Genomic DNA, 26,281 nt, shown 5'->3' with positions numbered 1-26,281 from the left:
CTACACACATGCCGTGGTCCCCGATGCTATGCCGATGTTGCAAATCGGATCGGGTAACCATGTGGACGGCACCACATGGCATACTCCACCCCGTGAATAGGGAGTCATGATCTATCATTGCAAAGTAGAACCGGCGGGTTAGGGCAGCGGTTAAGCCCTCTGATGAGCCCCTTCGCAAGGGCGAAACCCGCACAAAGTCCCAACCTTTCGGGTTCGAACCCCAAAAGCTGCCTACTTATGTTGCAACATCAACGACGACGAAGATGGTGCTTATTGTTTGTGGTAACTAGGAATCGGAGCACGCCCGCTGCGGTGAAGGGTCTTATCCTATTGAAGAATATTATGTCGACAGAAGAAGGGGCTGTGGAACAGCGTGACTGGTGCGCTAGAACGAGGTGATTTCGTTGATGGATGTCGGATGAGGCCTTGAGCTTGACGATTGAGGCATTAACGTTGAGGGATTATTGATGTTGCGATGGATGCGTATGGGCGTGCGGTAAGATTGCGTTAGAAAATTGTTTGCCTCAAATATAGATGATCTTAGGATGAACGGATGACTCTAGAGAAACTTGAAGAAACGAAAGGGATTCGCATGGTGAGCGGTGGTGGGCTCCAAAAGAAAAGAATCCAGGATGGAGGACAAGCAGTAGAAAAAGGCTGAGATGTTACGAGGATCTGTTGGCAAGGTATAACGGTCTGATGCGTTACAAGCTCACCCGTTTACCCGGGTCGATAACAACAATTGATCACTTCAACACCACTTCTGCTAACCCAGTAACTAATGACCATTTATCCGAGCCGTTGCTTTCAGTTTCTAGTCGATGTTTGTACAGTGGAATTGGGCATGTACAACAGCGATGTAGAGAGGGATAAAATCCTGAGGATGTTATGGGAGATGCTGCTGAGAGATTTAGAGACATCTAGCAAAGAGTGTAGAACCCTATAGAACCGCGGCTTTGGCTAGCGATGAGCGTACAAAACAGATGTTATTAAGAAGAGTAGACCGCGGCCCGCGGGTGGCCGGAGAGGTAATTCTCAGGAGCTTGGTGGTCAAAGCGTAACATATATTCAATAACCAAGTAGCGCCGGCAAGCGGCAGGGCCCGCTACAGTAACACCGGCCAATGCAATACAGGATACAGACCAAATATTTTAGACCGAACACGGAAATTCCGTTCATCATTCAAAAGTAATAACGCATAAAACAATGAACACAGAAGCAGTGCTGCAGTACCGTTTATTAAAAAAACTATAGCACATAAGTTTACAGTCCTGCCAAAAATCTGTGATGAAATCAGGAACATGAAGCTAAGAAGAGAAGACGCAATACCTAGCCTCCACGAGCATGCTTTGAATTAAACCCCTACACACAATGTCATCTCTGCACAAGGGCCACGACGTGAAATACAATCCTGGGTAAACGAGCGGCGTATCAAACATCGGTGTCGTCTCTGCACGTCGAATCCATGCGCTTGTCACCCCAGTAAAAGCTATAAACCCCACTGAATCGACGTCGGTTGCAGTGAGAGCAAGGGAGCAAATCTCGGCCGCAGATTCTCCATCTGTTCTCAAGCTACGAGACAAGTTGCACAATAAAAAGGCATGTCATACACACCCCCAACTGATCCCACAAAGACCCTGAAATACATGATATGACCAAGTCAGCATGGCTAGGAATTCCACGGCAAGATGTGCAGTGCAATGATTGTCTGTGTGATGTGGGATATGATCCATACTCTTGAGAATCATCAACATTTTGACCTCAACCCCATTGCCTTTGCCAATGTATGCAGACCGAGGCAGCGGGAGGGGCTACGAGACCGTCAACCTTATGAACGATGACATATCTTGGACAAACGCAGAACATCGGATAGCAGTAATTGAATTCCGAAATAACGAGGCGCGGAGCAACTGCATGGATGACAAGCTCACAGTGAGTTGATCTGGCAACGACGACAACGATGCTACAGAGCACAAGGACCAGACGATGAATCCGCAAAAATCATACCGTTGTGCATTGATGACAAGTTCACAGAGGGCTAATCTGTCAACGTGGACGACGAGGCAATGGGTGTACAAGAACCAGATGGGGCATGTGCCAAAATCATACTATCATATTGACGGTAAGCCAACTGAGGTGCAGCTATCTCCATATGAGATGTTATGAGACCATCGGTCAATGCAGCTTGCGTTGGAATATGTGTCGACGAAGTCGGGCCTAACAACCGATAAAAAACAAGACGAAAACAAATACACAACAACTTATCGAACGGGCTTGAGATGGAAAAGAAGGTGACAGAATCAGGCCTAACAACCAATAAAAAACAAGAAAAAGTCCACAACAACCTACCGAACGAGCCCCAGACGGAAAAGGGGGGGTAACGGAATGCAGAGGGCGGGTTGAAGACAGTGTATAGCCAAGAGAAAATCCGTGCAATTGAGCCTCTTGCAAGACTGCCAGATTTGTAGACCGAGGACAGTATTGAAGCCTTCCAAATCATCGAATACGAAAAAGTCGGCGAGTATCGTGTACGCTGTGTACGGAGTCCTAAATGTAACCAAAGATTGGAAGGTACCGGGGTTGCAAGGGGTTTCACAATCAGCAGTAAGGAACGAGCGAGATATTGCAGAGTAAATATACTCCGGTCAAAGGCAGCGGAATCGTTATGTCCTCTGATAATTACGTGTAGGTGAATTGCTAAGAGGGATGTGAACCTACACGCAAAGCTGCAGATTTTGATACCAAAAACGTGGAATGATCAACAGTAAACGTGGTTTTGACACGAGAAACGTGGTTTTTGACAGCATCGGACCATTTTCCTCAGTTTTGAAATGTTGGGTTCACTAAGACCCTCTACCCTAAAGGTAGCGGGAATAATCAATGCCTTGTCCTTTGTTGGCTCTTTGTTTGTCATATAACTATAACTCCAATCAAAGAAAGTCGAGAGACGGCACAGTGCCAAGGACTGCAACAGCGACGAAAACAGGGAACGGAATGGCACGAGGACGGCATGCATATACCCTGAAGAAAAACGATGTTCCCCAGAGACGTTGACGTCGAGGAATGTTGTGGACACAGGGGATTAAGAGTGAGTTATGAGCTATGAAGGCACTTCTCTGAAGAGCGTTAAATCGTCAAGTCAAAAGACCGTACTCTCGAAGTCAACCCCTTTTTCGGGGCTCATGCACTTGCGCGCAGTTTGTTCATTCCAAACAAACGTGTCATAAGCGTAATCAATGGCTACAGAAGAAGCGTTCATACTCAGAATTTTATCTGTGCCTCAACAATTTGTCTTTTTCTGCATCCTCATTAGACCTCAATTATCAGTCCTTCCCAAGTTCCAACATGCGCTTCGCTATTCCATCCGTCGCCCTTCTCTTCCCCATTCTGTCCCATATAGTCACCTGTATTAGGGACTTCTCAAGTGCGCCATGACTGTCGAATATGATATAACCGGATACGATACGAGTAACAGAACAACGTTGTGAGAACATCCAAGCCTCACTATTGTATGTAACAATCATATTTATTGCACTATTTGATATACTGATATTCTGAGATTATAGCTGAAATAGGCGGTCAGGTTCCGGAAGCCCCACAGACGGATTAAGTCCCCCATGTGGTCCAGCCTATCCTAGGCTGTTTTTGGCGGCTACCCTTAGTATGTAAAGTCCTGAGTGCAACCCTCTAGTTCCCCCATCCTGATCCTGCCAGACCCTTGCAACTATCGAACGGAGTGATAATGCTAACCTGAACTAACTGATTAGTTTATACTTCTTTGACAGAACGTGGATACTTAGCTCAAGTATGCGGGTTTCCTGAACCGCTTATTAGATATACGGATGTTTCGGGTAGTGAGCAATTCAACTTTGGTTGTATTTAAGTGACAATATGAGATTACTACTGAGAAGAATTTGTGTCTCATTTCAGATGTGTTAGACATTATTCGAAGAGGCGTTGAATAATTGCAGCTTTGACCAAGCGTGAGAGTTGTTTCTTTTCCGATGAGGAACGTACTCCTCCGCTCGCTCGCTAATGATATGCTTGGAATTACCGAGGTTCAACGTCTTATACAGCCCAGGCAAAACTCCCACCACAAGAGGTCGCAGAGGGATAATCATGGCTCGACATGGCTTGAATCGGAACCACTTCTAACCGACGTTTAAGGAGTGCCGTGGTTACTTGAAAACTCAATGCGGATTTCACTGCAGCTTTATGTAGGCGAAGACGAAGAACAAGATGGGCGTTTAAAAGGAAACACAAGAATTCAGAAGCTCGCTGCAGATGGTATGTTACAGGTATTTATCATCGAAATATAATCTCAATTACCCGTCTATCCAGCTCTCAATCCGTTCACTCGTGTTCACCACAACACATTGTCAACCAAAGCCCATCTCGCCGCCCTTCAAACCTCCTTTTACTGTTATTGATCCACCACAACACATTGTCCGGCCAAACCAAGGCCCATCTCGCTTTTTTTCTGTCTTCGGGCCATCGTTTAGACCCCGATTCATTCTGACCTCAACGTCATCTATTCTCCAAGCAGTCAGCGTCTTACCTGTTACAAAACCACCTCCGTCCTCAACAACTTCCACCCAAACCCCTTCATGATTTACTCCTTCTAGATCTGCTTGGACTCTATGATGAACAACAACAGAACTTATTATCTCTTTTCCTCCAACAATACCCTTTTCTAGAAACTTCTCTGGTAGCTCAATTGTGACATTGATGAGAACGACCTTCAAGCACACAAGTGAAAGCCAAGCTAGTTCAACACTTCCATTTATTTTCAACGGGTCATTTAAAATGCGACTTATTCTAATCAAACTAAGCACCATCGTAAAAGCTGGTTCCTCACACATACATAATAAGCTTCGACGAGCTTCGGAACCATGGGTCTGATTTCCGGCATCTTGCGTCGAAGGCTCATAATAACCTCGTCGACTTTTGACATCTCCTTGAATTGCGTCCAATCCCCATCTGAGTTTCTTATATTCTGTGCATTGTCTGGCATCGCTCGAAATTCGCCCGTCAGAGTCCAGCGCGCTGGGACTTTGCATTGTTGTAAGTAGAGTAGGGCATCTTTGTCGGACATGGTGGTTCGTCGTTCGATGTGGATATTGTGCATAGAAGAAAGAGAAAAGCTAGGTGTCCCTCCGGGTGGTGTGATGCGAGATAATGATGATGAGGGTGATTGGTTCTCCTTGGACTGAAGATGGGTATGTACAGTATTAGTATGAAATGGAAAATCAATCAATGAATCGATTGGAAGAGAACTGGACGAACGTTGGACGACTCGCTTGTATGGTCAGGGTGAGTTGGGGCCGTATGATTGTCAAAGATCTATCATGATAGTAAGGATGAATGGATGTTCGAGTGTGAATGTAGGTGACGAATTCGGGATCAGCCTTACATATATACCTGATTCTAGATAAGCAGATGGGATCAAATTACTGATACAAATGTGTTGCGCAACTTTTGCGAGCCATTGGTATCAATGGTATATATTTAAAACACCACTGCCAAGTTTTATGAAGTACACTCTCTAAAATGGACTGCACTTAGACCTATTGTCTCGTTTTGCTCTACTTGCTGACCGACCCATTGGCCAATCATGATGTCCTCCTTGGACAGATACATGATCATAGAAGGACAACACATTAACGCAAGTACTTATTGGCGTGTATCTGAACCTATGTACAACTTATTACTGAGCTTCACCTAGTAATTAATTGTTAACATCGCAATATCTACCTCATTTTTCCTATAGTATGTTATATAGTTTGGTGTTGCAATAGGTACAATCCTGAAATTCAAATATTTTTGTATGAGTGCTAATATGCTGTCTAATGTGTTATAAACATACCAACTGCATCTTTATTCTTGATTGTAGCATCCATTCCACAATCCACTGTGGCACATGATAGTTCGAATGTGAAGTATGCTCCGGATTTGCAAGGAAAGTTTGAAATAGTGGTTGTCAACCCCATTCTAGCATCTAACTGTCCCAAAAAGGTGCGAAGAGGGGGTTTTGTGTTCCATGTTATGTTCCGTGAATCAAGTTTTGAAGGTTGAGAAACTGCCCAAATATGTATCTGGGATGCTTTCTGCTCATCAAAAATTGGGGCTTCAAAGCTTGAATTCCCTGTTAAGGTCATTGGGACTGCCAAGACTAAACTGCAGTTTTCCATTCCGTAGTCAATGGTTCGAAATTGAATGATTGTTGAGATCTGATATCTACAGTGAGAAATTCACAGAAGTTCATGAATAATCAAATTCACCTCTGATGATACCTGAAGTTTCACGGAGTAAACAGGAACCAACCCATTATCCGTTATGAGTGTTTCGTCTGGATAATGAATTGATTTCCCTTGTTGTCTAGAAGAAGTCTGCACTGATACACGAGGGAGGTTGATAATTGGGTCATAGACAATAGATCTGGATCTGTTTGCATATAGTTCATCAAAACGGATGTAGGTGCTGCGTTCTAGAGTGGCAATTGGCGAGGGCAAGGGTTTAAGGCTTAGCCATTGACTGCTTTGTAGATATAGCACGCCAGCATACATTGCAAGGCACACATCAGTGGCAATGCAGAAGGCCACTATCAGGAGTAGTGCTCTCATGAAAAATGGAATTTGTATGGATTCGAGTACTGTACAAATGCAAGTGAAGGATTTCAGAGAAGCTCAAAAACAGAGGCTCAGAAAGTGGTACATACCATTGATGTGATGCACTGGGTCATTATCTGATTGCTGAAGAACACTGTAGTGCATTTTGTTAGCAATGTATTTGGCTAGCAGCAGGACATAAGTTTTGGTAAGTTGATTCCTTAAATACAGTTCTGGATATCAAATTGTGGAGCATATCTGTGTATATGGAATCGAGCATTCCTTCCATCATGAAGGATGGCTATATCCAATAAACATGCTCAATTAATGATTGCTTAATGATTGCTCGGTACCAATGAATTGTCAAATCAGAATCAGACCATTTGCACAGCTAGTATTGATTATTTCGACAAATTTGACACGGAACTGAACATCCACCGATTGACACATGGCCAGTGGAATGTTCACAAGTACGTTGACCAACAACTATACCGCCAAAGCCGTCCTGAATGTGCTTAAATAAATTTGATCTAGCTTGCTTGATTAGTGAGGTAATTTCAATTGATACAAATCTCATGTTTATAAGGTCGTGAGCACAAGGCCCTCTTCTTTATTTTGTAATCATGCTTGTCTCAACATCATGCTCAGTGATCACACTATCCATCCTGAGCATTATCTCAATAACATGGTCTTACACCTTTTTGGAATTCATCCACACCTTTACAAGCAGACACACCCCTCAGACTGTACACAATTACTGTGAGTGAAGATATTATTTCTACTTATAGATTCTCTCACAGTCTGTTAAATAGCATTCCAGGGTAATGATATCCCGGAAATGCTGCAACTGGATTTTGGAGCCTTCATCCAATTGGATGCTGAGGAGACAGTTCATTTTGCTTTGAATTATCCTAGTGCTTCAGAGAATGAATGGTTGAAATCAGAGCCATATGGAAGAGGGGTGATCCGTCTTGGGCCAGATAAACGTGCTTTCCTTGTTTCAATATTCCACCAACTCCATTGCTTGCATTACCTGGAATCAGAAATTCGGAATGGCAACAAGACGCACTGGCCACATTTACAACATTGTCTTAATATCTTAAGACAATGGACATTGTGCCAGGCAGATATAACACTGGAACAAGGCAGTTTTATGAGCAAGAACTTCACTGCTGATCGTTGGGGTGACCAATATATTTGTCGAGACTGGAACATACTCTATGATGAGATGAAGAAGAACTGGATAGAATTCTACAGATATCGGGTAGAAAAGGGGATAATCAAGGTGATGGATGAACCAGTCATAGTCTGAATGATTAAAGCGAACAGGTTTCTTCTTTATCAAGTATCATTACTGGTATAAACTATGAATTCTGCTATGAATGTATTTTTTGATCAACCATTACTCCGCCACTCATATCTGCATGTCTCCCTCAATATACTTTTCTTATTCAATATTGTATCTTGTATACTTGGTCATGATTCTCCTCCAACTCTGAGTATGTTTACTGGATATAGCCATCTTGCAGCATGATGGAAGAAATGCTCAATTCCATATAGATGTGCTCCAAAATTTTCGAGTCCTGCACATCTGCAAAAGATGTTAGAACTAGCATTAGTACAATCACTCAGATCCTTGAATAAGTCTCTGGAATGAATACTGCACAGTATTTGGTATGAAAGCCACAAAGTATAAGTAATTGCAAATTCAACTGATTGATAAACTTGTAAAGGTATTCACTTCAGAGATGTAAGTCATGAAATCAATACAAGGCTGAAAGATAACACCTCGAAATATTGCTCTTTCAGCAGCCTCAAAGAGTAATTGCCTGTTGCTCTTTTATACATGGCATATATTTGACTGTATGTTCTTACACCAGCAGTTGTGATAAAACAATTATGTCTGTAGAGAATTTTAAGACCTGGGCCAAAATGGGTCTTAGGGTAGGTTTTGGTATGTGGAGGTTTATGTTGTAGCGTGCTAGGAGCAGGCTGGAGCTCGAAGGGAGCTACGAGAACCGCGACCGAGGACGGGAATGACCTAGTAGTGGTTGGAACGACGAGAGGGTGACCCTTGAGGGGTTCCTCGGAGGTCCAGGGAGGTCCCTAACGTGTAGGGAGGTTCGGGAAGAGTGCGGGACCGTACGATATTGCGTAGTAGGAGTTGTACTCGCTAGAACGTCAATATAGGATCGAGTAGGTAGTTTATGCAACTGGGTCTCGAGGGTGTAAGCTCCCGAGAAGGGATACGCCAGGGAGGGTAGGTCCCTGGGGGCTAGGTTTGAGGATGGTCGTCCTCGAGTGTGGGAGGTGGTAACGGAGAAGCAATACGTAGTTCGACGTTACCTAGATCGAGGTCCCGAAGCTTACGAAGTAGCTAGGGAGCTCTGGGAGGTTTGGGGAAGGGTAGCTCACCAAGCGGGTAGGCGTTGGGGAGCTTTAGTAATGTTCGAGGGAGCTCGGAGACTCACTCGGAAGGCTTAGACTTGAAGTAAAAGCGTATATTCGATCGTATAGACGATCAGAGAGACAATAGACAGTAGTAGAGAGAAACAGAGGTAGAGAAACAGAGAGTAGAGAGAATTCCGTATAGGTAGCAGGTACAAAGGGACAGGGACTGGACCTATGTAAAGGGTGTGTGTTCAAAATATACCAAGCTGGGGATCCTTAGGATATACGAGTACTTATATAGACAGGAGGAAAGGATCAGGGGAACATTGTGTGAAGTGGACATCTAAAGGGGATGATCTAAGATATATGAGAATAGGCTGATGGGTGCGTGGACGAGTTCCCGGGTCTGTCAAGCGGTGGCGGTTGTGGAGGTATCGGGTTCTCGGATACGGTTTGAGGAGGTTTCGAGATGGCGTCTAGGGAGGGAGGGGAGGTTCCCATGAGGCAAGAGGGAGGTTCGGGGTGTTACTTGGGATAAAGAAGGGAGGAGTACTGCGTTGTGGCTTGGAGCCAGCGCATGACAAGAATCTTGAGTACAGTTGTGTCCTGGCTGTGATCAATGTTTGGGTGAATTGAGGATGAACATATTTCCTGTAAACAATCCCCATGGTGTCAGTTCATCCATCCTTCCAACTTCATGTAGCCCCAGGCCACGATAAAATGCAGCCTAGTGACCCAGTGAATGTCAGATACTGATCAACAAGCAAAATTTTGATAAAATACATTTGAGTCAGATTGTGTACCAAGGCAGAGAGGGACATTTTCCATTGCAGCCTGTATCGAGGTGTAATTTGACTCATTGGGATGACCAGCAAAATCAATAATGATTACTTACCCGAGCACAAACGGCTTTAATGATAGCCGAACCGAGTCCTTGTTGTTGATAAGCAGGATGTGTAGCCATTATGTTACAGTACCAGCTATCGCGCTCTGTCTATGAGAAGTTAAGCATGCTTCAAGGGATTATAAATAAGACATCTGACAGTTGGTCCTAGCACTCTGCTCTTGAATTGACGAGTTTTGGGCCCAAACTGAGAAAGGGATAGGGTTATTCTGTACTTTAAATGCTTGGGCTGATAGATATACGTACATCCTCTATGATCCATTGTTGATATTCTGGAGCAATCTGGCAAAAAAATTTGGTGAAACCCAAAGCACGTTGTTCTTCACTATGAACGCAATAAGGTTTGATAGGTTGAATGTAAATATGACCCCTCACGTTGCGTATAAGACATTTCCCGGTCCAAACCAAACTCCAATCGACATAATCGGGTCCAAAATAGAACTATTGGATGATACATAAACTGCACCGCTATGAAATCCTGCACAAATCATGGCCCTCCACATAGGTTCATCAAGGCTAGAATCGCCTCCTGTGAAGATCTTGGCAGCGATATCTAGTGCACTGATAGGTTATATATGCTGGTATTGGAGCACACACACCTCCACTGTATGCCTTTACACAGATATCCACGATGGCATTTAGCTGTGACTCTTTTCAAACCAATTGATGAACAGAAAAAGGAGCCAAGTAGTTCTCAAAACTGACCTGTTGGATGTCTTAGCTCATAGACATAGATATTCTGTTCAGCATTCATGGCGGTGGGATATGTGAGATACCAGCGGTACAGTCCATTATAAATGACTGAAGTACAAAGGCTATGTGTGAGAGAATGCCATTCATTGTTGCCGTGGTGTTAAGATATCGACATGAACTGTATCAATTGATCACACAAATCAAGGACCAAATGCAGTTAGCTCAGATTGAACACATTGATGAGAAGAGAATGATGATCATTCATAAGTCCCATGTGTGACCTGTGCACTGAGTAACACCACATCAGGAATCAGGGCGTAAATCAAGGAGATGACCCGAGAAACTGTCATAACATCAACCACCATATATGCAACATTTTATCATAATCTTCATTTGAAAACTTTGAAGGAAAACGTGAAGATCAATAAATGAATTGGGAAAGATAGAAGAAAACGACACTGGGAGTTGGACCAAGGTCATTTACACCCTATAAACAATAAACATTGTTGTCAAGTACCTAACCAACAGGTTTGGCAACGATGGACTTAAACACTCTTGCATAGCTGATTACTTATAGCACGTTTAAAGATGACATTGGGTTGAGGAAACTCCAGGGCAGCAGCTAAGAGACATTGTTAGTGATATAACAAGGTTATATCAAAAATCCTTTTTTTCACCTTCAGTTGTGTCACCAGCCACACGTTTGAAAACAGCATTTGGTTGCGGAGATTCAAGAGCTACAGTCAGTAATTTGTCAGGCACAAAGACATTTTCAAATCCAAAGAGAATGTGAAATACCTTCCAAGATTTCCTTTGGACCATTGCGTCCAGCTATCTGTGGAATATGTGAAATGCAATCTAGGTGAAACTCATCCTCTGAGTGCAAGTGCAATGAGCAGGTATATCTCTGATCTGACCTACAGGCATAGCAGCCGAGTACACAACAGTGACAATGACAAAAACAAGCAAGTGCATAGTGAGTTGCAAGTTCATGATAAGTAAGAGAGTCGGAGAATTATCCTGAGCTTTCACATGTATATAAATCAGGATTGTTTTATTCCAATCGAGTACCAAATTATTGGAAAAACTATATTTGGAGGCTCTTTGTTTTCCAAGTACAGAGTGCTGCGCTTCTATTTCCAAGTACAGAGTGTTGTGCTTCTATTTCCAAGTACAGAGTGTTAGGCTTCTATTTCCAAGTACAGAGTGCTGTGCTTCTATTTCCAGCTACGGGGTGCTCTGCTTCTGTTTCCGAGTACAGAGTGTTGTGCTTCTATTTTCAGTAAAGAGTTTTGCTATCCTTTATTCCAAAATACAAAACATTGTAAGGGACCTATGTAATATAAGTTTCCTGATTCTTTTGAACTGCCCGGAAAACTTCATGCCAATCATTACACTCATATGTGTCAAGACTCTGAGCTTTTGGTGTGGGTATTGCCACCACAGGGGAGAGATATACATCCGAACGGCAAAGTATCATCTGCCGGAGATGATTAATGCAATGCTGAACCAGATCAGAAGGCACAGCAGCAGACATATGATAGCCGTGTATGATTTCTTTCCGCACAATATCGAGGCATTGTAGTTGATGGAAGAGTGAAATGGTGAATGGTTTGTGGTCATCCTGCAAGTAGACTATGCCTTCACCAGGATACAATAATGCCCATTCCTCATCTGCTTCAGGAGAATCCAGTTGATAGTGAACTGTTTCCTGAAGAGACATCCTGACTTTTTTCAGAGTTAGATTCCATGTTTCCGATTGCAGTGGAGTAGCATATATTGCTTGAAGGTCGAATAAGCATAATAAAGATCATTGTAAAACACAATACTCACCATGCGAGATCTCTTGTTTCATCTCATAAAAATGTATTGAGGTTTTAAACCAAACTATACCACACATTTTGGCTAGAATGATACACCAAAGGGACAGAATATACCATGCTGAGAGGTGCATCTGTTGAAGATACTGATGTGTCATTAGAAAGAACATCCTCCCTTTATGTGGTTTGTCCAGTCACTCAATTTGGCTTCGGAAAGCAGCAGATGGACCCTCATAATTATTACATCCAATGAGTTCAGTCAATCGTACTAAAGCTTAAGTTGGCCTGAGAAAGCAGCGAATAAGCACCCATGTGCACATCAATGGAGCTACAGTAACGCCGGGAATCCCGCATACAGCACATAAATGATCCACCAACTATTATGCTAGTGAGTTCAATGATTTATTAGATAACGGTCCTAGCCTTACGGAACAGCATTGTGGCCGGACTCATATCCTGATTTCATCAGAGAATCTCGGGAGAACGTGATGAATTTTGTTTCAGATACATTAAGTATCATGTAATAATCAAAGATTGGCACACTCAATTTCGGAGGCAGGTCAGATATAAATCAACAAATCATTATCCTGAGCCGCCGTAGAAAGGCTCTCTCCTCACTAGTGTCCTATCCATAGGCTCATTGAGAATATGTCAAGCAGCACTATAGATCTTCCGCTGGAAAGATCACTCTATGTAGGCAACTTTATCCGAGGCGTACTATATGGTTTGTGATTTGTTTGCACAATTGTCTTCAAGTTTTTTAACTGTGGTATGAAGGAATTGAGCTTTTCACTTTTGCCCAAGCTGCTCACACTATCCTTAGTCAACCACCACATTCAAACCATCGCGGACAAACATTCTATGTTTATTATGGCGCTGTACTGATCATGATGGTCACAATTGCTGTTATCACTGATGCGCTTTGGGGGGAGTACATGTGGATTGACCACCGAGATGTCTCTGGCGGGCCATTGGCTTACTTTGAGGCCACAACATCAATGTGGATGAATGTTCTTGGATCTGCAGCAGATGCAACAGCAAATATTATGGGTGATGGGTTATTGGTAAGTTTATGATTTCTTTGTTTGAAACACACTCCTCACTATATGCTTTAGCTGTATCGCTGTTACATGATTTGGGGCTCAAATTTGTGGGTTGTAGCATTTCCGTGCTGTATATACTTAGCCTCTTCTGGCAAGTTCCATGTTCTTCTGGCCGAGTCACTTCTGAATCCACTTCCATTAGTCTTGGTTGTAATCACTGTGGTTGAAAGTGCTCTTCCAGGGGCATTTTTGCTCAATGGAACGGCAGCTAATTTCGGAGTCCCCTGGGTGTCACTCTCTGTTAGCCTCAATGTCATTCTTACAGCAATGATATGTGGAAGACTATTGATGATGCGACGTATGGTGCGTTCATCATTGTCATTTGAACTAGGGAACACATATACAAGCATCATGGCAATTCTGGTTGAATCAGCATTACCATTCAGTGTAGTTGGGGTAGGCTTTGTAATAACTTATGCAAAGAATAACCCAACTTCCGATGCCTTTGCATATGTTTGGGGGATGTTTTGTGTAAGTGAAACCACTTGCAACTCACATTTCATTCAAATGATCTTAAATTAATTAGTCCCTTTCCCCACAATTGATCATTTTAAGGGTTGCAATGGGTCATGGATGGTCAAGAGATACTGTTCAAGAAGTCAGCGGACAGATAGTGTTTGCACACTCTCAGAGTATTACAGAGCATGGGGAATCTCAGAGCACACAAGTTGGAATGCCAATACTCCGTGATCAAAGCTCAAGTAGGTCATTAGGGGTGTTGAAGACAGACATTGATTCAGCTTAGTGCGAGAGCTGGAGTTGACTGGGGGTCTATGAAATCTCCTCTGATAGAAAACTCTATTTTCAGAGTGTTATATTCCATCCAAGTGTTGTGCAGGTAGAGTTGGATAAGTAGTGATGATGAAGAAAGTAATGATGAGGAAAGTGTTTGTAATAAGATCAGTAGCTAGGAGCCTATACCAAGACCGGATTTACTTCCAGCTGTGTAAAGTAAGTCCCCAATTGAATAATTCTGAATTGTAGCTTGGCTGGGGCTTGGCCCCGTGGATGAAGAAGGCCCAAACATCCAGACAGAGCCGGAATTCCATCTCAGGGTCTTGGCATCCATGGAAGGGAGCTGAGTCCACAAATAGAGCAGAGGCTTGTATTGTGATAAAAGTCCATTTCTATCATTAGTACTCATTACTTGTTACAGATGCTTCAATGAACTTTATGGAATGAGTTGACTTTGTTACAAAGTGTGTTCCACTGAGATTTTTTGTAGGCTTTTGCTATATTATCTAGGAGTATACTCTCCAGTCTTCTACAGTATAGCAGGAAAGCTAACAATATCACTAAATATCTGGTGCTAATTTCTAAAAGTAGCAAGACTGCTCCTACAATTCTAAAGCTGTGACTGAGGACTGCCTGGAGTGCAGCTCAGCTCCATATGTCAAAACAGAATACAAGTAAGACTTTCTTCACCATGTGCCAATCGGGTTGGAGGACGAAATCGTGAGCTCACCGGCACCTTCAAATGACTCTAACACAAAAGCTTCATGGTACGTAGTTCTCTCAAAACGTTGCACACAAAGAGTCTGGAAGCGAGAGTTGGCAGCGAGTATAATCACAAGTCGATGTTTGAGTTCGAATTTGGAGTTCCTAGGACATGTAGGATAAAAGGTTTAGTTGACAATTATACTGAGAGAAGTTATTGAGGAACTGCAAGAAACCCTTGTGAAGAAGTATGCCGCGATATGCGGCCGTGAATTTGTCTTCGATGTTCTCATTCATTCCTAATTGGGTGGTGATGGCTGGATTTACAGTGAAATTGTACTCCAATGTACACGTACACATCAAGACCTAATCGAATCCCCACTCCGATTCTCAAACTTGTCTTGAAAGTTCAAATCATCATCATTCCAACTGCCAATTTGCGTGCTGAAGATGACTGTGGAGTGGGGAAGAGAATGTGACACGTGTCATGTTCCGTCCAGCTGAGCCAATTAAGAGGCGCCTTTTTGCATCTGACTTCTCGACTATGTACTTCTCAACTTGTTTCAATGATACATCCACTTTGCATGACTCGTCACCATTGGAGAATTTTATTCCAACTTTGCCTGCTTTCCATTGTATTCGGGACACACTAGCCTTGTGTCTGTTCCATGAAACATAGTACTATTCAATAATATATATAAAGTCGTTCTATCATTTTCTTGCAGTATGCATCACACCATCACGGACCTAGGTTCTATGCTTAGCTTATTCAGTGCTTACCCTTTTGCAGGTCATTGAAGAGGTCCAATCGTTTGTGAGTATATTACAGGTATATTAACTGCGCTGCAGTATCTCGGCCCCGGACTCGACCCGGATGGGAAGTTCTTCAAACTGTACACAGTATACTCCCAACAAGGCATGACTTGTCCTAATACATTAGATTCGGACTCGGGGTAATTTGTCTGAATGATCGGTATAGTCATAGGCTTCAGAGGTATCTCATTTTTCCAGTTATTCAGCGTCTATAAAAGAAACACATTATTGCTTTTTATCATCCGGAAACTATCTTCACTCACCTACTATCATTATGGGACTTGTATCCTTCCCATTTTCTACGGAGTGGCAGTCCTTGCCAGTCGGCTTCATGGTTTTGATGCTAACTTCGAGCCTCTTTATTTGGTACCAGCGCAATCATCATCATGGATCAAGAGCAACTTATAACCCGCCTCTTCCTCCTGGCCCGAAGAAACTTCCGTTCATCGGAAACGCTCTTGTACGTGATGATTAATGGTTTCTCACTGTTCACAGCTAAAAAGTACAAACACTAATACACTACACTATTATCCTTTGTCACAGGATATGCCACCTGCTGATCAACACATCAAGTTTACTCAATGGGGTAAACAATATAGTCAGTGCAAAATTTGGAGCTGCCAACTCGTAGTTCCTTGCTGATCAGTATCTTACCCACATACATACATACAGACTCGGATATCCTTCACCTCCGAGTTATGGGAATGGATTATATTGTACTGAACTCATGGGACGCGGTTATTGATTTATTGGATAAGAGATCTGGGATTTACTCAAGCAGGTATAGTGTGGTGTTTGTTTGTTTCTACTATCCTTGAGATACACTAACCTTGGTGCTCAAATTTTGTACCAGGCCTCATGCTACAATGCTCCAAGATCTGTGAGTAGCATTTGATAATGCATTGAGTTGGGGCTGAAGTAATCTTTACCTTCCCCAACCAGTATAGGGTAAATTTCATTTTCCCTCTCTCTATCCAGTTTTCAAATGAGAAACAATTTCATGTTAAACCCACACACCCTCCACAGATGGGAGGGAGATCTTGGTTTAATGTGTTATGGGAAAGCATTCAATGAACACAAAAAACTGTTTCATCAAGGTAGGTTTTCTGAAAATTTTCCGAGTGTCTTTAGTTGTTTGATGAACAAGTTATAGAATTCCATCCTTCCAATTCTTCCTTACACCGTCCACATGAAAGGAAAGCCCTGGGTGTGTTTCTGAATAGTCTGATTGATACACCAGAGGAATGGGGGAGCCATATCAAGCAGTGAGTGGTCAACTGTCATGTTATTTCTCTCTCTCTTTTTTTTTTTTCCAAGAAAGTACATGAAAAAATGACACTATCACCCTTCCCAGGTTGATAGGTGCAATTATCATTGGTGTAGCATATGGTGTTCAGGTCCAACCAAAGGATGATCCAAACATTGATGCTGCGGCAAGGATGTATGGTGTTTTGAATACAGTTCTCCTACCTGGGGCTTTTTTGGTGGTTAGTGTGCTCAATGCTCATTCTTTTTGTCACCTTGTACCAAGTTTCTTCTTATTTTGTCTGATGTATTTACATTCTATCTATCATCTTATTGCTAGGATGCACTCCCAATTCTCCGATACATCCCATCTTGGTTCCCCGGTGCATCCTTCAAACAAAAAGCCAAAGCTTGGTATGGGGTCCGCAAGGAAACAATTTTACCTCCATATATGCAGGTGAAACAGGCAATGGTGAGTGAATTAGCAAAAAGTAAAATTTCTTTCTGTGCAGTCAATATTTTGTAACATTGCTCAATATTTTAAACTGATTCATTATCATCCATTGTAGATAAATGGAACAGCCAATGACAGCTTCACCCTTCGATGCCTAAAGAACGGTGAAAACATGGTTGACCCTCGTGTTGACCATCTCTCTGAAGAGGAGGAAATCATCATGCAAACTGCTGGGACATTATATGAAGGTATGTATGTATGTTTTCCATGATCAATACTCTTTTCTCATTGAGTATGTCTTTTTTTCTCAATTCTACCTGAAATTCCAGCTGGCGCAGACACCGGGAAAACAGCTCTCCGGACCTTCATTCTTGCAATGACTTGTTTCCCCAAAGCACAGCGAGATGCTCAAGAGGAGATAGATTGTGTGATTGGTCAAGAGCGGTTGCCGGATTATGAGGATATTGTAGATGACAGTGATGCATCTGTCTCCTTGCCATATTTAAGAGCTGTGGTTTTGGAATGTTTCAGGTAAGACCATCATCTAAATCTAATTGATAATATAACAACAACTTGCTTCTAGATGGCAGACTGTTGTTCCATTAGGTGAGTACCTGTACTCAGCTTCCAAGTATTCAACCTGAGACTAGGTGTTCACCATATGACTGTTGATATCATATAGCTGTCCCTCACCTTGTTGATACAGAAGACACATACAGAGGGCTTTACATCCCAAAGGGTGCAACAATACTGCCTAATGTCTGGTATGTATATTCGACATTTACTGACAAGAAACAGATATTCAAAACAAAGCTGTATCTATCTGGCTGACTGGATATCCTTAGGGCAATACTTCGAGATGAAAAGAGATACGGTCCTACTGCACATACATTTGATCCGGAACGATGGCTTCTCAAGAATGATAACAGTGCCACAGGAGGGTCTCGATGGAAACTCAATCCTGACATGATGGTACATGATCCTATCCCAATGAGTTTTGGATTTGGGAGGAGGTGAGTTGTTTATCTATTCAAGCTCTGAAAAAAATCAAGTATAGACGGATGGATAGACAATGTGGTTAATGATTTGAATTTGTTTTAGAGCATGTCCTGGGAAACATATGGCACTGTCAACATTCCAAATTAATGTTGTATCACTGTTACATTGCTTTGATATTACACCGCCTGTGGACGTGGCTGGGAATCTGGTTATGCCGGAGATTGAGTATGTTACAAGGTTGACAAGGTATGTTGTAAATTCTATCTTACTGCAACTATTACTACTTTGTCTTTGAGGGTTCATGGATTTCCTCTCACTTATTCATCATCTCATTTATTTATTTAATCTTTGTCTTCCACCCCATTCATTTGGTTCTGCCCAACTTCCTGTGTTTGGTGTATCTGATATTATCTAAACTTTACAGTGCTCCAGCTCCATTTGAATGCTCCATCAAACCTCGCTCGGAGAAACATGTTGCACTTGTACAGGAGATGTTGTTGGACTAGTGGGAATCAGTACTGTGTAGAGCTGTATAGGGTCCACAGAGCACAGAATTTGTTCTGTAACCACTGCAGCACCAATCCATGCAATTCTGTGCAGTTCCATGCAGTTCCATATAACATAAGAAATATCCAATGTTGTGTGTATATGATCCTGATGCAGACTAGTCCTCTGTGCCACCCTCCACCTCTGTCTTTCATTTTGCTCCTTACCGTACACTGTTGTTGATCCTGTTGACAGTAGCGACACACATGAATTAATCTCCCACTTCAACAAACCACAAAAAAAACATGAAAAAAGGAAGCTGAGATGGAACACTTCATTGATGCATTAAGAGGGAATCGAACCCCCGGCGGGTCGAGAGAGGTTAAGAAGAATACTCAAAATGGCAACGACCCAGGTTACCACTACCCCATTAATGCTTCCTCCTTGGTGTGCTGTTTTTTTCTGTGATGGGGATATTCCGAATCTGAAGGAGGTGCCTATGGAATGGGGATGTATGGTATTGGAGATGTAGGGGATTGGTATTGAGAGCAGAGAGAGCTGAGTTTGAGATTTGTTGAGGTTTTGAATGCCAGTGGGGGATAAGAGGGTGGGATGTAGGGGAGGGGAGAGGAGTGGCTGTGGGGTGGGTAAGTTGGTGAGAGGGGAGGGGGTGTTGACAGCAAAGACAGTTCATGAGAGAGTGTCAGTAGAAGGATTAGAAGAACGCCAGTGGAGAGCTTACAGCGGAGGACGGACGATGCCACAAAATGAGTTGGTATTATATCACAAACATGTATGAGAGTATCGGACAAGATTTCAGGGGCTTCCGTACTTCGGAATGAAACGAACTGAAGATGAGGACGCGGGGGAAGATTTGAGGGTATGTCAGGTTCATTAGGGGACCGAGGATTCTGTTCGGGGTGATTGCGTTGAATGGAGGAAGAGGTGGAATGGTGAAAATAGGTGGGGAATTCGGCGCATACGTGGCAAGAACTTCATACCCCTCTCTCGATTTTCTTCTCAAGATTGCTGGTTCGGTATTCGCAGTGCACCTCCCGTTCAAACACGTACACAGAGAAGTCTTTCAGTGCAGTGAGTGTAACCGCGAGTCGACGGTTGGATGGATAAGTTCGGGAGACAGATTACGTGAGGCGCAGGGAAGCAAAGAGGAGATACGGGGACGTGTAGAAGATACTGAGAGGCAATATATGGTGGTGATTAGAGTCTGCTCTTATCGGATGCGCATCAACGTGTTATGACGATGATGACATATTGAACACGACGAGGCGCGAGGAGGGACGATGGTCCATGGATGGTCTTTGGAATTTCGAATTTCGAAGGAAGAATCAAAGGAAGACGGAAGACGGAAGATGGTCAAGGCAAGAACCGCACCGAGGGATAACGCACAAAAAAACACGTACATTGAATTCAGGAATCAGAGGATTAAATTTCTAGGGCTTCCTTCTTTCACTTCCTTCCTTCCCTTCCTTCCCCTGCAACTTCCTCAATTCCACACTTCCCCACTTCCCTTCCCTTCCTTCCCTCCTTCCGCTGCGACTTCCTTCCTTCCCCACTTCCCCTGATACTGGGACGTTGTATGATGAGTATATAACCCCCATCTTGGTACAGTGACCTTTTTCGTACTAACAGCAACAAGTTTTGTTTCTCTTGTGTAGAGTCTACACTCAGTTGAGTGCGGCAGATCCGATGCGTGTTGAGTCTTGGAAGCTTGATGTGTTACGACGTTGATTCTTGATGTGTTACGAGGTGTTACGACTCTACATACGAGACCGTATGAGAGGATATGAGTCATTTACGCGTTACCGCCGAGCGAAGAACGGAACAGAATATTGCAGTTCCCAGGAGATTGAGATGGAGATGAACGTGTTGAAGAAAGATGGAGACGTCACGCGTCATAGTTGATGTTGATGATTATGATGATGATGAGAACGATGGATAGGATAAAGAACTTGGATAAGTAAAGATCGAATCGGCTTGGGCTGGGGCAAGGCGCTAACGAGGGTTTTGGTGAGTGAGATTGAAGTACGAGCGATTGTGGCAATATGAGCTGTTTAAACCCTCAAAATTTGATAGTTCTGAGCAGCGGAACAACAGATTTATGGTTCTGGGCTGGTGACATAAGGCCTTCCAAATCGGGGGGTGTGGATTTGATTTGCGCGTCACTGTAACCCGCATGGATGTACATGTAACTTGTGTCGACCTTGCACCCAACTTTTAATATCAACTGGAGCAATAGAGTCCCGGTAAACTGACAATTTCCCTCAAACAATCCATGTCATTATTGCTATTCAGGTGCACAGCAGTAATGGTCTGGACTAGAACTGTAAAAGTTGGAGAGCAGCTGACAGTGCTAAAGTGCTCCCAGCAATTGATCAATTCTGCTGAGAGTGCTGGACAGCACTCTCCAGCCACTGCGAATATCTGTTCTAACCTCTATGAATGTCCAGGTTTTGCAGATGTACATAAAATGCTTCACAAATGATAGCTCCTCATATCCGAAGATCATGAATCAATAAGCTTTAATAAGGTTTGGAATGCCTGTTCAATCATTTTTTGCAGTGATACTGAGCATACTTAACTATTGGATAAATTGAGATAAATAAATCAAATTAGACCTTGGGATGGAGGAGTAATATGACCAGTATATAACTATAGCAGGATGGTGTACTCAATAATGTGATTGCACGGAACTACATGATATTGCATGGAACTGCACGGAACTGCATGGAACTGGTGCCACAGGGGTTACAGCAAAGGCTCTGTGCCCTGCAATTCTCTAGAGCTCTATCTATATTGTTTGTAAATATCATGATGCAAGGGTGGTGTGAACTACTCAAAATAGGCAATGGAATGGGAAAGGATGGGAAGGGAATCATCATATATGGAATGGGAGAATTCAACTTTGGAATCCTTCTGAATGGTGCGTTGTTGATTTTCTGTCTTCAAGTACTTCTCTGAACCCTAGTTGGTTCAAATCTTCTCTTCGAAGGAGGGAGGGGCTGAAATCTCAACTGTATATCAATAAGTTTAGTGCAGGAAATGGAAGGCACAGATATAAATGCAATGAATTAGGAATAAACAATTGTTACTCACATGTTCATCAAAGACCTCATAAACTTGATCTCCTGCATTTATTGTTTTGTTCTGGACATTGACCTCCAATTGCACCAATGCTAATGTCATTATTGGTCTGTTAAAATATGCAACGCACTAACCTCAACAGGATTCACATTCACATTCCTCGCCAGCTCTATTATAGTGGTGAGAGAGCCCAAACCATCATTTGTTTGTGTAAATTCATCACCTACTTCACCTATCACCTGTTTCCGCGTAGTAAGGGAAAAAATGAGGGAAACAGCAAACACTGCTGAAAGTAAGCCAAGTTCTAGATGAAGGAAGGGTTCAGGCAACATACTCTTAGAAAGCACCAAATACACCCCCGTATATCGGAAATTTGATGTAGATGTATCATACTAATTTTCCAATGTGTTAAAACCTGATAATGAGTATGATGAATATAGATCATACCAGGATCAGTGTCAGGACACTCATAGTGCTATTAGAGATATCAGACTTCAGGAAGGAGGATGAAAATGACTGAGGACAAGGTACCTAGTCATAACACCTGTATTCAATGCATACTGAACCAGGCTATTAAGTAGTGAATCCGGCCTATAAGAGATATGGTGTTGAGTCAGGTCGAGCTGAAAAAAATAAATTCCTTACTCTTGATATCCTGTTCGCCATTTTCGAAGATAGTAGCACATTGCCAATGCAAGCAGAATGTCCCCTAATGCACCTATAGCCAGTCCTCCGGATGCCACATACTTAAGGAAAGAAATTGCAAGTAAAGTATTAAAATGATAATTTATAAATCAAGTTTATTTGAATCACACCTTGATACTCGTCAAGCCAAGAACATTCTGCAGTTGCGATCTGCAGAAATTGGGGTCAGAAAATCAGTGTCAACAGGGGAAATAGTGAGAAAGTGTTTTGCTTACGCTCTGACCACAAAGGCTTTTTTGGAGATGCCTCAGTGTTTTGATTTTAAAGATGACACATAACATTACCCAGTGTCCACCCTATGCAACATGTTTGATACAAGAGCCAACTGAGACAAGTATATTATTCACCTATTTGAACAAATACTACCATTGACTAAAAATAATAACACTTATGAGGTGTATCTGTTAGCCCCAGATTGGAATGACCAACGCACAAGAGCTGCGGTGACCATTTTATTATGATTGCTAACTTTAAGTCTGTCAGATCAGACTTTGTCAACCATTTATAGTGTACTTACATCTCCAAATCCGTATGATAGAGCAGCTATCAGTTGAGTCACATGTTGGAATTCAGGTAAATCATGGGATATGAACTTACAATTTGACAATGCTTCCCGAGACGGTCTATAGTAAAAGACACATGTGAACAGAGGGAAAAATCACTTGTAATGTACTTACACCGACTATGATCAGAGCCTATGAACAAATTCAATTTGTTGGCAATGCACTCATCTGTAAAACCTGGACAATTTACAACAGAATGGGCGTTGGTTAAACAATGCTGTAAAGCATACTGTTGTGTTTTTGGCCAAATTTCCAGGTTTTACAGATAGGCTATGATGCACAAGAAATAACAAAATTTTCACAAGCTACTCACCACAAATGACCACACCAAAGGTTCCATTAAGATAATTGTTGTTGAACCAAAACACCTAGAAGGCCACAGAAGAACTTAATGCTTGACCTTGAACATCCGAGTCAGAAATAAGCAAGACCTACAAAACAAGGTAATGATATACAGCATGTGTGACCACTGTTTGATGAATGAATTCTATGCACCTAACAATGACAAAAGTCATGTTCCGATTTTGTATGATTTCTTGTGCACTAACCAGACCACTCCGACCTGTCATCCAAGAAATGTGAGTTCCCTAACCTTGATCACTGACATATGGGATAGGATAGAAAATTTGAATAGCAATGTACTAAAATTTTCAGTTTCAAAGGATCTGACCTATATTGATGATAGAAACTAATAGTCTGTGTTGTGAAGATACCGAATATAACACAAGAAATGCTATAGCCAATAAATGCAGCACCCAGTGTATTGTTCAGGAACTTCAGGTCAACAACGGAGGACATCTTGTGTCAAGTGTTGCACAGTTAGGCTGAGAAGGAAGAAAGGACAATACTCTCTAATTCCAGAGAAAATATGTACCGTTATGTACTCCAAGGGAATACCAGCATTCTGCACTGGCATTTCGTGGAATCTTTGTTCAACAGATTGCAACAGTGTCCAGCACATGCAATTGGCAGATTCAATGTTTTAATCAAAAAGCTATCTGTGTTTCCACAGCTTAACAATGGGAAGGCCTATGTGAAGATTCGGGAATCAAGAGAATTCTGATGTTATCTAAACAGCCGAGACAGATTGCAGGTCAAAATGATTGCCTGCAGAGTTCTCTGGTTGGACGAACAATATGTTTCTCTGACAAATACTACGCAAACATAGCCAAATCTTCATTCTCATTGGTGTCAAGGTAGCTCATTGCACAGCGGTTCGAAATGAAAGAAATGTTGTGATTGATGAAGGTTGTCCTACTGCGAGGAAGTTAGACTCGTTGCAAGATTGATAACATTCAAGTAAATGGCTGAACCGATTGAGATCCCGCATTACTGATGACATGACAGCATAGGTTTACCATCATCCTCGGAGCCCATGCATGACCCTAATGGTACTGGGGACTCTGACATTCATACACGTAACACAATTCACAGTGTTTGTATGTAACCTTTCTTTGCATCAGTGCGTTAGTCTCCAGGATCGCAAGTGCTAATATTATCCCTATCCATCCGATTTCCATTCAACATAGCAATAAACTCGATAAAATTCTGCTCCTACTAACCATTTTGATAATCACTCCTTCATCAGTTCAGTGACCATCTCTTCACTGATAAAGCTTATGGTGTGAGCTTCTTCCCATACACTTACATACCTATGTATGTACGTATCTCTCTACCTATGATATATCACATCTTCAAGCGATCTTTCACTGCTTTATACTCCCTTGTCATAATATTGATGATGCGAAGCGTAATGTATGACAACAGCAAAAACCAGTTCAGCGCTTTCCTTCGTTTCTGACACTCACTCACTGGGTTATCTGGAAATGACTGAAAATCAGATTCAAGTCCCAGATTGAGAGAAATATCTCGGGAGAGATCACCTGTATGTACATCATTCTCTTTGTTATAATCAAACTAAGCACCTCAGTTATCCAAACGCAGCATATACTAAACCATAACCCTCGTCTGTCTTTGCATGTTGCAGACCTGCCCGGGTCGGGATTTGAGTTCGGCCTACTTAGTAGAATCCCAGAAATCGTGTCCCACGGTGCCTCACGATGGTGAACGACTCGACTCGGAATAACCAACCTCCTTCATCATCGAATCATCCACACCCCCGTTTTTTAAACGTGGTGTGGTGGATCGGATTGAGTACCCCCCTCCGCCCCCTCCCCCGCCTGTTGATGGTTAAAGTCCGGATTTCTTTCTCAAATTGAATGTGGGTTGGTGAGGGATAATTCGACTGACTTTGGTTGTACCGTGTGGGTCTTTTGGGGGTTGCGGAGTTGGGATGCGGAGTTGTTGGACTTCGACGGTCGACGGTGCGGATTCTCGTGTGGGGGATCTGTGACGGTGATGTTGACGACCCAGAGCCTCCGTACAAGGCGGAGACGTCGACGAGAAGTTCAACTGTGGTGGATTAGTGATTAGTGAGTATTACCACAGAATATCATGGTCTCGGAAAGTCCTTACTCATGATGAATGTGCGCTCTTGTGGGATAACATGAAGGTGCTCTTGTGGGATAATGGTTCTCAGAACCCATGAGTCGCTGCCATGAGGAGAAGGAGCGTTGATAGCAAGGAAACGAGAGGGATCAAACGTATTTGCATTTGCACTTGAACCCATCCAAGACAACTGCACAGCTGCAATGACGAATGGAATGAACCTTGAGCTCGAGGGGGAGTATATGTAATCTGACGAGAGAGAGATCCGTGAACATTCATTGAAAGTTGAGCTATATATACGATCACAGGGATGTACTACACCATACACACCTACCCCCGAGCGGGATAGACGGATTTCAAATTTTTGACCAGCGAAAACAAAAAACAAAAAGACACGCACCAAATTTACCTCCCCCCCCGAAGTCTGATGTATCGAGCAACTAGATCAGCTAGAGGATCACTTGGACACCTTCGTGAGATTCTGTCAAGTACAGCGAACTAGTGCCAATG

The 26,281-nt window shown here is 42.7% G+C and overlaps 8 protein-coding genes and 1 non-coding gene across 9 annotated transcripts; 3 read left to right on the top strand and 6 right to left on the bottom strand.

Annotated features, from left to right (window-relative positions):
• Window positions 1–3,939: 3,939 nt before the first annotated feature.
• C8R40DRAFT_1128098 (uncharacterized protein) lies at window positions 3,940–5,372 on the bottom strand. Its single transcript, XM_046229081.1, has 3 exons — window positions 5,287–5,372; window positions 4,342–5,209; window positions 3,940–4,287 (listed from the first exon to the last, which is right to left on the bottom strand). Exon 2 carries the CDS (start codon window positions 5,058–5,060, stop codon window positions 4,380–4,382), a length of 681 nt encoding a protein of 226 aa, XP_046081225.1. The 5' UTR covers window positions 5,061–5,209; window positions 5,287–5,372; the 3' UTR covers window positions 3,940–4,287; window positions 4,342–4,379.
• Window positions 5,373–5,436: 64 nt separating this feature from the next.
• C8R40DRAFT_1128095 (uncharacterized protein) lies at window positions 5,437–6,798 on the bottom strand. Its single transcript, XM_046229080.1, has 4 exons — window positions 6,719–6,798; window positions 6,282–6,652; window positions 5,867–6,230; window positions 5,437–5,806 (listed from the first exon to the last, which is right to left on the bottom strand). Exons 1-4 carry the CDS (start codon window positions 6,771–6,773, stop codon window positions 5,775–5,777), a joined length of 822 nt encoding a protein of 273 aa, XP_046081224.1. The 5' UTR covers window positions 6,774–6,798; the 3' UTR covers window positions 5,437–5,774.
• Window positions 6,799–7,166: 368 nt separating this feature from the next.
• Window positions 7,167–8,043, top strand: C8R40DRAFT_1154422 (uncharacterized protein). Its single transcript, XM_046229589.1, has 2 exons — window positions 7,167–7,367; window positions 7,421–8,043. Exons 1-2 carry the CDS (start codon window positions 7,232–7,234, stop codon window positions 7,918–7,920), a joined length of 636 nt encoding a protein of 211 aa, XP_046081223.1. The 5' UTR covers window positions 7,167–7,231; the 3' UTR covers window positions 7,921–8,043.
• A 1,121-nt stretch (window positions 8,044–9,164) lies between these two features.
• C8R40DRAFT_1128092 (uncharacterized protein) lies at window positions 9,165–10,663 on the bottom strand. Its single transcript, XM_046229079.1, has 8 exons — window positions 10,609–10,663; window positions 10,503–10,553; window positions 10,279–10,456; window positions 10,150–10,228; window positions 10,043–10,090; window positions 9,895–9,993; window positions 9,783–9,833; window positions 9,165–9,726 (listed from the first exon to the last, which is right to left on the bottom strand). The coding sequence occupies exons 1-8, from the start codon at window positions 10,655–10,657 to the stop codon at window positions 9,616–9,618; spliced, it is 666 nt and encodes a 221-aa protein (XP_046081222.1). The 5' UTR covers window positions 10,658–10,663; the 3' UTR covers window positions 9,165–9,615.
• Window positions 10,664–11,607, bottom strand: C8R40DRAFT_1128087 (uncharacterized protein). The gene is made up of 5 exons (XM_046229078.1): window positions 11,514–11,607; window positions 11,395–11,454; window positions 11,274–11,333; window positions 11,119–11,218; window positions 10,664–10,996 (listed from the first exon to the last, which is right to left on the bottom strand). The coding sequence occupies exons 1-4, from the start codon at window positions 11,587–11,589 to the stop codon at window positions 11,142–11,144; spliced, it is 273 nt and encodes a 90-aa protein (XP_046081221.1). The 5' UTR covers window positions 11,590–11,607; the 3' UTR covers window positions 10,664–10,996; window positions 11,119–11,141.
• Window positions 11,608–11,741: 134 nt separating this feature from the next.
• Window positions 11,742–12,622, bottom strand: C8R40DRAFT_1154418 (uncharacterized protein). The gene is made up of 2 exons (XM_046229588.1): window positions 12,430–12,622; window positions 11,742–12,378 (listed from the first exon to the last, which is right to left on the bottom strand). Exons 1-2 carry the CDS (start codon window positions 12,584–12,586, stop codon window positions 11,930–11,932), a joined length of 606 nt encoding a protein of 201 aa, XP_046081220.1. The 5' UTR covers window positions 12,587–12,622; the 3' UTR covers window positions 11,742–11,929.
• Window positions 12,623–13,064: 442 nt separating this feature from the next.
• Window positions 13,065–14,264, top strand: C8R40DRAFT_1057749 (uncharacterized protein; the record flags this gene model as incomplete). Its single annotated transcript, XM_046225170.1, has 4 exons — window positions 13,065–13,140; window positions 13,194–13,480; window positions 13,532–13,990; window positions 14,046–14,264. The coding sequence occupies 4 exons, from the start codon at window positions 13,065–13,067 to the stop codon at window positions 14,262–14,264; spliced, it is 1,041 nt and encodes a 346-aa protein (XP_046081219.1).
• A 1,754-nt stretch (window positions 14,265–16,018) lies between these two features.
• Window positions 16,019–19,374, top strand: C8R40DRAFT_1128083 (cytochrome P450). The gene is made up of 16 exons (XM_046229077.1): window positions 16,019–16,229; window positions 16,313–16,367; window positions 16,442–16,550; window positions 16,623–16,649; window positions 16,712–16,717; window positions 16,796–16,866; window positions 16,923–17,034; window positions 17,124–17,256; window positions 17,355–17,486; window positions 17,584–17,716; window positions 17,798–17,999; window positions 18,052–18,074; window positions 18,151–18,232; window positions 18,314–18,481; window positions 18,570–18,713; window positions 18,892–19,374. The coding sequence occupies exons 1-16, from the start codon at window positions 16,044–16,046 to the stop codon at window positions 18,971–18,973; spliced, it is 1,665 nt and encodes a 554-aa protein (XP_046081218.1). The 5' UTR covers window positions 16,019–16,043; the 3' UTR covers window positions 18,974–19,374.
• Window positions 19,295–19,390, bottom strand: C8R40DRAFT_t252. Its single transcript has one exon. It is a non-coding gene; the product is annotated as a tRNA-Gly (tRNA).
• Window positions 19,391–26,281: the final 6,891 nt, after the last annotated feature.

The sequence above is a fragment of the Lentinula edodes genome (genome assembly GCF_021015755.1).
Source record: "Lentinula edodes strain Le(Bin) 0899 ss11 chromosome Unknown C8R40scaffold_48, whole genome shotgun sequence".
Classification (NCBI taxonomy): Eukaryota; Fungi; Basidiomycota; class Agaricomycetes; order Agaricales; family Omphalotaceae; genus Lentinula; species Lentinula edodes.
This window is presented reverse-complemented; position numbering and strand designations above follow the sequence as displayed.

Coding starts and splice junctions, on each gene's coding strand:
- C8R40DRAFT_1128098 (XM_046229081.1), bottom strand. CDS start 5,060: ATGCAAAGTCCCAGCGCGCTGGACTCTGACGGGCGAATTTCGAGCGAT.
- C8R40DRAFT_1128095 (XM_046229080.1), bottom strand. CDS start 6,773: ATGCACTACAGTGTTCTTCAGCAATCAGATAATGACCCAGTGCATCAC. Junction 6,653..6,718: donor CCCAGTGCATCACATCAATG/GTATGTACCACT, acceptor GCATTTGTACAG/TACTCGAATCCATACAAATT. Junction 6,231..6,281: donor AACTTCAGGTATCATCAGAG/GTGAATTTGATT, acceptor TGTAGATATCAG/ATCTCAACAATCATTCAATT.
- C8R40DRAFT_1154422 (XM_046229589.1), top strand. CDS start 7,232: ATGCTTGTCTCAACATCATGCTCAGTGATCACACTATCCATCCTGAGC. Junction 7,368..7,420: donor TCAGACTGTACACAATTACT/GTGAGTGAAGAT, acceptor TCTGTTAAATAG/CATTCCAGGGTAATGATATC.
- C8R40DRAFT_1128092 (XM_046229079.1), bottom strand. CDS start 10,657: ATGAATGCTGAACAGAATATCTATGTCTATGAGCTAAGACATCCAACA. Junction 10,554..10,608: donor TGAGCTAAGACATCCAACAG/GTCAGTTTTGAG, acceptor TGGTTTGAAAAG/AGTCACAGCTAAATGCCATC. Junction 10,457..10,502: donor TGTAAAGGCATACAGTGGAG/GTGTGTGTGCTC, acceptor TCAGTGCACTAG/ATATCGCTGCCAAGATCTTC.
- C8R40DRAFT_1128087 (XM_046229078.1), bottom strand. CDS start 11,589: ATGAACTTGCAACTCACTATGCACTTGCTTGTTTTTGTCATTGTCACT. Junction 11,334..11,394: donor TCCAAAGGAAATCTTGGAAG/GTATTTCACATT, acceptor TACTGACTGTAG/CTCTTGAATCTCCGCAACCA. Junction 11,219..11,273: donor GGCTGGTGACACAACTGAAG/GTGAAAAAAAGG, acceptor AATGTCTCTTAG/CTGCTGCCCTGGAGTTTCCT.
- C8R40DRAFT_1154418 (XM_046229588.1), bottom strand. CDS start 12,586: ATGTTCTTTCTAATGACACATCAGTATCTTCAACAGATGCACCTCTCA. Junction 12,379..12,429: donor GAAACAAGAGATCTCGCATG/GTGAGTATTGTG, acceptor TCGACCTTCAAG/CAATATATGCTACTCCACTG.
- C8R40DRAFT_1128083 (XM_046229077.1), top strand. CDS start 16,044: ATGGGACTTGTATCCTTCCCATTTTCTACGGAGTGGCAGTCCTTGCCA. Junction 16,230..16,312: donor CGTTCATCGGAAACGCTCTT/GTACGTGATGAT, acceptor CCTTTGTCACAG/GATATGCCACCTGCTGATCA. Junction 16,551..16,622: donor TCTGGGATTTACTCAAGCAG/GTATAGTGTGGT, acceptor ATTTTGTACCAG/GCCTCATGCTACAATGCTCC.